The 11,117-nt window shown below is 44.7% G+C and overlaps 1 protein-coding gene across 1 annotated transcript; it reads right to left on the minus strand.

Moving 5' to 3' along the window:
- Nucleotides 1-769: 769 nt before the first annotated feature.
- LOC130408035 (olfactory receptor 52N5-like) lies at nt 770-1,708 on the minus strand. The gene has a single exon (XM_056731439.1). It carries the CDS (start codon nt 1,706-1,708, stop codon nt 770-772), a length of 939 nt encoding a protein of 312 aa, XP_056587417.1.
- Between the last annotated feature and the right edge of the window lie 9,409 nt (nt 1,709-11,117).

The following is an 11,117-nucleotide window of genomic DNA, read 5'->3' on the forward strand; positions in this document are numbered from 1 at the left end:
GAGTTTCCGTTTAGCACTGCTAATGGCTTTGTAGTGGGTTTTAATCAAATTTTCACTTGTACAACACTGCCATTATTATTGGTTTGTTTATTTTGCACATTAATAAAACAATAGGCTTACAGTAAATAATGACATCAGGAGAAACGTCATATTTTATTTACAGATCATACATTTATTAAGTTTATTAAACTATTGAATTGATTATATTTATGTGCACATATAAGATTTCGGGGAGTTTTAAGATGTCTGAGGTCGTTTTGCCTTGTGGCCTCTGGCCAGTATCCTGTAAAAAGCTCCTTTTATGGTTTTCAAACAGGGATTTACTGTTTGATGTACAGAAGTTCAAGAACTAGTTCAGTTCAGTCATATTTTCAACAGACTTAATGAAAATAAAAAGATTTCTTTTTAAAAAGAAACTTTTTCACACAATTCGTTTAGGTTTCTACAACATTCATGCAGTCCTAACACAATGACTCAAGTAATGTAGTTTAACACATATATGTGGGTGTAACATGATTTAAGCTTTCACAAAATTGGACAAAATTCTGACGCAAAATTCATTTTTGTGTGTTCATAATATAATCTTGATCAAGACTTCACATATGGAATATGTTCACATATTTAATTTATATGTAAATATTTATGAGACATTTGTATATAGAAAAAAAATAATGCTAGTGGTATGTTCCAATTTTGTATGTTTGATTTGAAAATCTCTACACATCATTACATTGACGCTTAATTTTATGATAGAAAAAGCATGTTAATATTATTTAGTATATACTTTATTCCTAAAAATTTTAAAAATGCTATGTCGTATTTCTCTAGCTTGTAAACCATATATTAAGGGATTCAAGCCTGGTGGTATGACATATAACATTACACTTGATAACTTTCGCGTTTCAGTGTATTCAGGGAAACGATGAAGAACAATAAAGATGAATCCAGTTATCAACATGATTAAATATACCGCCAAATGAGTGAGACAGGTTTTTATGGCTTTGCTGTTTCTTGATTTGTTTTTGCTTTTTATGCAAACGATCGCTATCCTGAGATATGTCATTACTGTACACCCAATTGAAAAGGTAAGCAACACGACAGTAAAAGCCAATCCATACACATTATTGATCACCACATTTTCACAGGACAGTTTAAACAGTGAAGCATTGTCACAGAAGTAATTTTGTATGACTGATCTGCAGTGAGACAGACGTGCAGTCAGAGCGATCAGAATCCCCACCATCACAAAAGAAACACCCCAGGCTCCTGCAGATAATTTCATAATCATTTTGTTTGTCATTATTGACGAATATCGTAATGGATTGCAAATGGCCACATATCTGTCAAAGGCCATGATCATGAGTACAGTGTGAGATGAAGCCCCATACAAATGCAAAAAAAAAGCTTGAGAAACACACTCCATGTATGTGATGTAACGCACGGAGGGATCAGTTAAAATATCATTCAACATGCGTGGTAAAACAACAGTTGCCCCAATCACATCATTCAGTGGTAATTGACAGAATAGAATGTACATGGGCTCATGTAAACTTTTTTCTGCCAAGATCTGAATCACAATCCCAATGTTAAATATCATTATTACCACATAAGCAATCAGAAGAAAGATAAAGGCAGGGTGGCTTGACTGAGGTGTAACGTTCAGTCCTTCCACTAAGAGTACGCTGTATCTAAATGTCAGGTTGTCCATCTGTGACCCTAAAGGAAAACATAGAAAGGGAGATTAATACATTAATATTTTTTTAAAAGTACATTGTCTTTTTTTAACATTAGTAGGCAGCATATTTTCTGATATACAAACATGACACATAACAGTGTAGAACTGTTTTCTGGCTCCTGTTAAGCCTGTGATCTTTTCAACAGAATCTTATAGAAGGACATTAATAATAATAATATTTTTATTAAACTGAAAATATAATCCTAAAATAGTACGAAGGAAAATTATGGACACATTCGAGAGTTGTCATGTTACCCAATAAATATTGGTGGTCGCTGTCCAATTGTGTATAATTTGGGATTTAAGTATGTGACGATATATTTCCTCAAAGTGGGTAAGATAGTAATCCTGACATTCAAGAGCTCATCCTGTGTGTCTCCGTGTAGTGTTTAGATACTGTGACCTGGCCATTTTATAAGACAATAACTTTTGTCTTGTCATCATATTCCTAAAAGTAAACTCTCTTTTCTGTGATTGGAAAACGGTTGACTTGTTTTTTTTTTAATACACTAGGGGCAGTTGTTTTTCGATCAAGACACCTGTATTTAAATTAGTATAAGGCTTAAGGGCAGGGGTGGTTCTTGTGTATGGTAGATTATGGCAGTTGCCAAACACTGCTTTAAGACAAAACAGTGAAAACAAAGTGTGTATACCGATGCTCATTAAAGATGATCAAATTTTTTTGACTATTGTATATTTTTGGCATTGGCGTCAGAAGCAAGTGTATTTTAGAGTGTAAATGACAGTATTTTACCAGTAGCTTCTATGGTGTAGTAAGACACGTAACAAATAGTTTTGACACTATCGCAATGCAGGTTTGAATATGGCTTTTTCCAAACTCGCTCATCTACATTTTCACATCACATATTAGATCAAATAGGCATTTATATTCAACAGAATGAAGAATCCGACCCTTTTCCGACTGAGAACCATGGCCTCAGATTGGAAAAGGGTGGCTTGCTCACTTCAGATAGGTGGAGAGTTCCTGCCTCAAGTGGAGGAGTTCAAGTATCTGGGGGTCTTGTTCACGAGTGATGGAAGGATGGAAACAGGAGATTGACTTCTGCAGTAATGCAGTCGCTGTACCGGTCTGTCGTGGTGAAGAAGGAGCTGAGCCGCATGGCGAAGCTCTCGATTTACCGGTCAATCTACGTTCCTACTCTCACCTATGGTCATGAGCTGTGGGTCATGACCGAAAGGACAAGATCCCGGATACAGGCGGCCAAAATGAGCTTTCTCCGGAGGGTTGCCTGGCGATCCCTTAGAGATAGGGTGAGAAGCTCGGTCACTCGGGAGGAGCTCAGAGTAGATCCGCTGCTCCTCCACATCGAGAGAGGCCAACTGAGGTGGCTCGGGCATCTTGTCCGGGTGCCCCCTGGACGCCTTCCCGGGAAGGTGTTCCGGGCATGTACCACTGCTCGAAGACCCCGGGGAAGACCTAGGACACGCTGGAGGGACTATGTCTCCCGGCTGGCCTGGGAACACCTCGGTGTCCCCCCGGAAGAGCTGGAGGAAGGATCTAGGGAGAGGGAAGTCTGGGCATCCCTGCATAGACTGTTGCACCCGCGACCCGGCCCCGGATAAGCGGAAGAAAATAGATGGATGGATGGATGGAGAATGAAGAATTTATTTGTAAAATGGCTAACGGGTGTTTAACAATTAAGTGTAGTTTAAGGTTAGGGGTAGTAGGTATTTATTGTCCCAATTAGTTGGCATCTATTAAATAATTTTGATATTATTGACTCTGTTTTCCTTGATGTGTCGAAACGTAATGGAGCTTAAATTATATGTATATAAATTTATATTTATAGTGGAATGGATGCTGAAAAGAACAATTATTTAGTTATATAAAACACTACTTTTATTCAACCAAACAGAAATGTTTTTAAACAAATAAAGCTTTTTATAATTTTCAACTAACTTTTCAGCTCACTATAGCCAACTGAATTAACCGGATGTTGCTAAATGACTAAAATGAGCAAAGCTTATTAACATCTTGCTTTCTCTTTGGTTCACTTTAAATTATTCACTTACCTCTTATATTTGCTAGTGACTTACAAGTTCAATAGTTTAAATAATTCTGTTTAAATGAAACATTAGTGTGTGAGTCGTTCTGGCATTCTGGCCAAATCCTTAGGTGCAGTAAATGCTGATTCAACGATCCAGTACATCATGTTAATTTAAGAAATTTCAAGATATTAAACGTACTTGATGCAGAAGAAACAGCTGCAAAACGCAGCCAGCTCTAGTTCTCCAACTCTTTTTAGGGCCTCAGTGTGCTGATAACGACACAGCCCCTCCACTCTGGGGTAATACAGCAACTGCAGTTACAAATTACAGGCTGTTAAATGCATACAGCATTTCTTGTGAACACACCCGACATAGTTTTAGCGAGAGTCTGAGACGGCAAGACATTTAACGGAGGCGGGCGCTTGCAATTTATCTATGCAGGATAAACCCTGCCTTTAAGAGATAAGCCTGGGTATTCATAACCCTACATCATTAAACCCTGGGTTAAAATTCTTATTTGCGGTATCACTGTATCAGCAGACAGAAGGTAGTGCTGAAGCAGTTCGTGGGACAGCTGCCCGCAGGGACCGCCCAGTGGGTCCACTGCCACCGGCCGACATCGCTGATACAAGCCGTCCAGTTGGAGGAGAATCACACGGCGGCGTGCCGTGGGGTCATCGACTCTTAGACCTCTCTCCTCCCCTCTTCCCTACCTGTTTTTCCCTCCCCTAGGTCCTGTCCGGTGCCGCAGGCAGCGGCCCTTCTCAGGGGCAGGGCTGATCTCCGGCATGGGGGATGACCGGTGGAGCCGCGCCGTCCCGTTCTCCCACACCTTCCTCTTCGTGCCAATCCCTTGGCCTGCTTCCAGCCACCGGGGCGGCAGGTAGGCCTGGGCCAGTCTGTTGGCGGTCCGGAGACCTGGACCACCTCATCAGGTTGTGACCGGTTAGGAAGGTTGCGGTGGTGATCCGGATCCCCGACATCCCGCGGACACCTCCGATACTGGCAGATCCCCTTATCTCCTTTATCCAAGGAAAAAACAGCTTTCACTACGCCGTTTGGATTACACCAGTTTGTCACCCTTCCGTTCGGCTTATTCGGAGCCCCATTGACCTTTCAGCGTCTCATCGACTGCATTCTACGTCCACATGTGGCATATTCCCCTCCTTACTTGGATGATATCATCATCTATAGTAATGATTGGCAGCGGCATATGCAGCACCTAAATGCGGTCTTGAGTTCACTGAAAGGAGAGGGTCTCACGGCTAACCCGAAGAAGTGTGCAATTGGGCGAGTGGAGGTCAGGTATCTGGACTTCCACTTGGGTCACAGGCAGGTGCATCCCCAAATTGACAAGACAGCAGTGATTGCAACCTCCCCGAGACCCAAGACCAAAGAGGAGGTGAGGCAATTCCTGGGGCTGGCAGGTTATTACAGGAGGTTTGTGCCAGACTATTCGATTCTCACCAGCTCCCTGACTGACCTCACTAAAAAGGAGGCACCAGATCCCGTCCAATGGTCAGAGCCGTGCCAGCAGGCTTTTACCAAAGTTATGGCTGCTCTGTTTGGCGGGCCGCCATTGCACGCTCCTGTTTTTCTCTCTCCCCTTTCTTTTACAGACAGATGCGTTGGACAGAGGGCTGGGAGTGGTCCTGTCCCAGGAGGTAGAGGGGGCAGAGCGGCCGGTGATGTACATCAGTCACAAGTTCTTGAGGAGGGAGACTATGTACAGCACCAATGAAAAGGAATGCTTGGTGTTATGAATCTCAAGGACGAACCCAATTGCAAGGCAGAGACAGGCAGATGAAGGGATTACCATATTAATTATAACACAAGACAACAAAACAGGCAAAACAAAACCTACAAGGGGGAAAACAAGACAGGATAAATAATAACTTTAACAAGGACACTGACTAACTAAAACTAAGAAAACAAACACTTGAACAACACTAATATAAACTAAACAACACTTACAAGACAAGGAAACAGGAACTAGGGAGACAAGGAACTTGAAACAGTAAGACTTCACAGGAACAGCATTCAACTACAGGTACAATTTACAATGAACGCGCACAGGACAATGAAACATGAGTACTCTTTATAGGGAACAAACTTAAGAGGGAACAGGTGAAGGGGATAAACACTCAAGGAGAGGTAATTAACACAAACTAGGAAACAGGAGGGTAGGAACGATGACGCAGACCAGAGAGAGAAGAAATCATCTCTCTCCCACATGAAACAGAGGATCCTGTATGATTCCACCTCTAGACCAAGAAATACCTGACAAGGTGATGTGGAATCATGACACATGGCGATCCTGTGTGCCATTCTCACCCTCCGCTATTATCTCAGGCGGGAGTTCACCTTCTGTTCAGACCACACACCCCTCCAATGGCTCCACCACATGAAGGATACTAACGCGCGGAACACCCGTTGGTATCTGGCGTTACAATCCTTTAAATTTCAGGTTGTCCACAGACAGGGGACCCAGATTGTAGTAGCCGACTTCCTCTCCAGGAGGAAGGGGGAGGAGGCTGCAGGCCGGATCGGACCCCGGCCTGAGTCGGGTGATGGGGGTATGTGGCAGGGGAGGTGTGGTTTAAACCTGGCTCAGACTACAGGAGGTTAAAAATCCTGACAGATTTTAAATTCTAGTTGAAGCACACACATAAGGATAATCTTACCAGATTATTTTATTTAAAATCTTAAACAATCTCACACTAACACAAATAAATATATACTACACATATTTTACATATCCATAGGATCATACAGTTTTGCAAAAGGAGATAGTAGCCGTTTTAAGGGGTTTACTATTTTTAGATGTTGACATCACATCTACATTTGAATCTCTTTTATAGCACTACAAAAATGGGTTGGCCATTTGTAAACTTGCATTTCTAAAAACTTTGGGGGGTAAAGTTGTGTTTATAAATAAGACAAAAGGTAGCAAGAGCAAAAAAAAAAAAATTGATTGGAAATCAATTGGAAACATAATTGCACATCAAAAGACATTCTAAAACACAAAAATACAGGATAATATTAAGATTATCATACCAGAGGACACCTCTTATGTCATCTCACCAGGAAACAGAAGTAAATAAAGGGACATTGCAGTTAATTTCACTTGATCTATTTGTCCTATTATGAAAAAAGTGTATTCCCACGATAGATGGAGGAAATGCAGCGGCTATTCAACAGGTCTAGAGTGTGTAACTGTACCGTTTTAACTGTACTACGGCTTATCCGCGGTGAAAAGCAAATGTTTCTGTAGCAGCTAGAAGCAAGGGATTTAAACTTTACTGTAGCAAGGTGTGTAACATTCAATCCTGGAATGCTGTGTCTTTGTCGCGCTCTGAATGATTCTCTGTCAGTCCAAAGCTGCGGGAACGTATTTTGAGCAGGGGGTGCTATAATTATTTTTTGCTAGGGCTGAAGTTATAACTGTGCTTTGGGCAAGCCGCTTAAGTTTAATGTTAACAAATAACGGCAGAAAACAATTGTTGCTGCCGAGAATAAAGATGAATGCCAATGTGATTATAAAATACAGCATAAAAACAAACACATAATCGCATGTTATATGTGTCCCTATAGCCAAATAACAATCTGTGGAACGAAACTACAAGCTGCGTGTTAGCCATTGACTTACCCAGTACATTTGAAATATAGTATTAAGTCTTTGTCAGTGTAAGTATATTTAGTCTAGTTCCTGTGTACCTGTCATTTATGATTTCTATTCTATTCCGACCACCAGACGGGTGGCTCAGCTGAAGAAGAAGAGGCAACGGAGGGCAGTTTGGACACAGAGGCTCCCAGTTCTGGTGGTCCCAGTTCCGGTGGTCCCAGTTCCAGTGGTCCCGAGTCTGGTGGTCCTAGCTCCGGTGGTCCCAGTTCCAGTGGTCCCTAGTCTGCTGGTCCCGAGTCCGATGGTCTCAGTTCCGGTGGTCCTGAGTCCGGTACCCAGTCCTGTCCAGCCGGCAAAGAGCGCTGCACAAGCCAGCAATCCATACCGTGTGCCAGCCGGCTATCCAGTCCGTATTACGTGTACGAATTTGATGAAATTACCAGAGATGAAAGACACTATATAAGGATCTACGGGAAAGACGACCCGACAGGGAAAATTACAAACCATTTTCACAAGCTTTCCGTGGTGAATTCAGCAAGGGTTATAACAAAGTTTTAAACACCATTCTTTCGTGTACTTGCTCACTTGGTTTTAGCAAATTTTTACTTGCAGAGGGCCTACTAATGATGATCAAGGGCCCTTCCTCGCATGGGCCGGAGTAACGTTAGGAGTTTAGTGGGAGAGTTGGTAAGGGACCTTGCGGTTATGGCTTGCTTTGTTAATGGCTTGCAAGGCGGAGTTGACTTCGTTCTCAGACGTTGTGGTGATTGGGTGGACCATTGGTTAAAAACTACTAAGGAACAAAGATTTACCAATCAGTAGGTAACAGAAGAGGCCTCTTTTTCTGATATGTGTTTGTAACCAAATTGGGCTATCAGAAAATAGACCCCTTCTTCCTAGGGTAAATACAAATATTGGCATGTGCGTGAGAAGAAGTGTATTTAAAATAGGCTGAATGAAGAGAAGTCAGTTGATTTGAAAACCAACACAGCTTTTTGTTTCCCTGACAATAAAGTTTGTCTTTTGGCATCAAAACCTGACACTCGAGTGAAAATCACAACATTTAGGCGACCTCGACAGGACATTTCTAGAACAGTGAAGTGGACCACGGCGAGTGGGTACTGGACGAACAACACAACAAAATAGGCCAAAGGTAAGAAGTTTTTACTTACATAGTTAGGTTGAGTTGTTTGCCAGAGATTGCTCGTGGTGAGACACTTTAAATTCTAATGAATTCTTGGAACTAAATTGAAAACAAAAAATCTAAAATAAAAGAATAACATCTCGGTTACGTATGTAACCTCGGTTCCCTGATGGAGGGTTCACGAGTTCACCTTAGCAAATAATTAAAGGGGGGGCAGCGTGGATACGCTGAGAATTTAGTATGCGTATTTGGCGTGCTGTCCGGGGAGAGGGCTCCGGGGTCGGCATTCTCTCCCGACCCCGGAGCGCTCCCCCTTTGTTCGGGGCGAGGGCTCTGGTCTCTGTTTGCCCGTGCCCCGAGCGCTTTCCCCCAAAAATGCGACTAGTGCAGGACAGCAGCCAAAGCTGGGCGTTATTGCCCCCCCAAAAATTAGCAAGGTTTACAGCTGTGAGTTGCTGGCCTTCGTTTTGAGTAGGGTCCCGGCTGGAGCCTCTGCGGGGTTGATTTCTGTGAGCTTCTGTGCGGTACGGATACTGGTGTGGTCATTGGAAATGTGGATGAGGCCCCTGTGCGGAAGGTGCTGCTGCTGCGGTTTAAACGACGTGTATGGGAACCCCTACTGGGACGACGCTACGTCTGAGGTGGTAGAAAGCTACTGCCGGGGCGGCATTGCTGCGGCGGATTTAGATATAGATAAAAGGGGCCCCGGCTGGGGTAGCACTGCTGCGGTAGTGTAAACAACGGATAAAGGCCCCTGCTGGGGTGGCGTTGCTGCTGCGGTGTGAAAATGTAGATGAGAGACCCCTGCTGGGGTTGCGCTGCTGCTGCAGTGTGGAATATAGGTAGAACCCCTGCTGGGGCGTCAATGCTGGTGCAGTGGGAAATACAGATGAAGGTCCCTGCTGGGGAAGCACTGCTGCTGCAGTGTGAAATATAGATAGAGACCCCTGCTGGGGTGGTACTGCTGCGACAGTGTGAGATAGAGGCCCCTGCTGAGGCGGTACTGCTGCTGCAGTGTGAAATAAAAGCCCCTGCTGGGGCGTCACTGCTGGTGCAGTGGGAAATACAGGTGAAGGCCCCTGCTGGGGAAGCACTGCTGCTGCAGTGTGAAAATAGATAAAGACCCCTGCTGGGGTTGTACTGCTGCGGCAGTGTGAGATAGATAAAGACCCCTGCTGGGGTTGTACTGCTGCCGCAGTGTGAGATAGATATAGACCCCTGCTGGGGTTGTACTGCTGCGGCAGTGTGAGATAGAGGCCCCTGATGAGGCGGTACTGCTGCTGCAGTTGAAATAAAAAGCCCCTGCTGGGGCGTCACTGCTGGTGCAGTGGGAAATACAGGTGAAGGCCCCTGCTGGGGAAGCACTGCTGCTGCAGTGTGAAATATAGATAAAGACCCCTGCTGGGGCTGTACTGCTGCGGCAGTGTGAGATAGAGGCCCCTGCTGAGGCGGTACTGCTGCTGCAGTTGAAATAAAAGCCCCTGCTGGGGCGTCACTGCTGGTGCAGTGGGAAATACAGGTGAAGGCCCCTGCTGGGGAAGCACTGCTGCTGCAGTGTGAAATGTAGATAAAGACCCCTGCTGGGGTGGCACTGCTGCTGCAGTTGGAAATATAGATTGAAACCCCTGCTGGGGAGCACTGCTGCTGCAGTGTGAAATATAGATAAAGACCCCTGCTGGGGTGGCACTGCTGCTGCGGTGCGAAATACAGGTAAAGGCCCCTGCTGGGGTGGCACTGCTGCTGCAGTGTGAAATAGAGATAAAAGCCCCTGCTGGGGCGTCACTGCTGTTGCGGTGGGAAATGCAGGTGAAAGCCCCCCTGCTGGGGAAGCACTGCTGCTGCAGTGTGAAATATAGGAAAGGACCCCTGCTGGGGTAGCACTGCTGCGGCAGTGTGGAAAAATAGGAAAAGGCTGTGGTTGTGAGCTGCTGGTGTGTGTGGGGGATTGCCGGCGGGCTGGGGTTAACGGTTTTGGTTGATGAGGGTTCGGTGTGCTTCTTTAATGTGGGAACGATCGGAACGAATGTAGCTTTTGAAAGCTTCTGAAGACCAACGGCCGAGTGTTTGGATTTGGTGCTGGGAGAGTCCTTTTTGGGCCGCTGTTGTGGCTGCTCCGATTCTGAAGGAGTGGCTGGAAAAGTTATCGGCTGGGATGCCTGATTGAATCAAGACTAGCTTGAGGTGTTTCTGGAACCAGAAACGCGTGGTGGGGCGGTTGAAATCGTCTACGAAGAGAGGGTCGGAGGGGATTAGGGTTTGTGTGCTTCTGAGCTGGAGGTAGGCTTGGAGGGTTTGGTATGGTTGGAGAGCTGATGGTAGATTAAATGTGTATATTAGATGGCCTCTCTTTGTTTGGTCTGTCTTACTCTGTTTAATAAAGTAAGATATTGTGTCGTCATCCATTACGGAGAGATCTGAAATGGTGGGGTGGATGTCTGGATTGAATTTGGATGTGATAGTGAGTTCTGAACATCTGAGGAAACCAAAAAAAGGGGCGGCTGCTGGAGCCGCGTACGGTTGCAGCATCACGCTTTGGGCGGCTCCAGAGCCTGAGGCAATAGGAAATGGAGAGGAAGCTTGAACCTGCGCCTGTGCCTGTAACG

Source organism: Triplophysa dalaica, chromosome 19, assembly GCF_015846415.1.
Source record: "Triplophysa dalaica isolate WHDGS20190420 chromosome 19, ASM1584641v1, whole genome shotgun sequence".
Taxonomy (NCBI): Eukaryota; Metazoa; Chordata; class Actinopteri; order Cypriniformes; family Nemacheilidae; genus Triplophysa; species Triplophysa dalaica.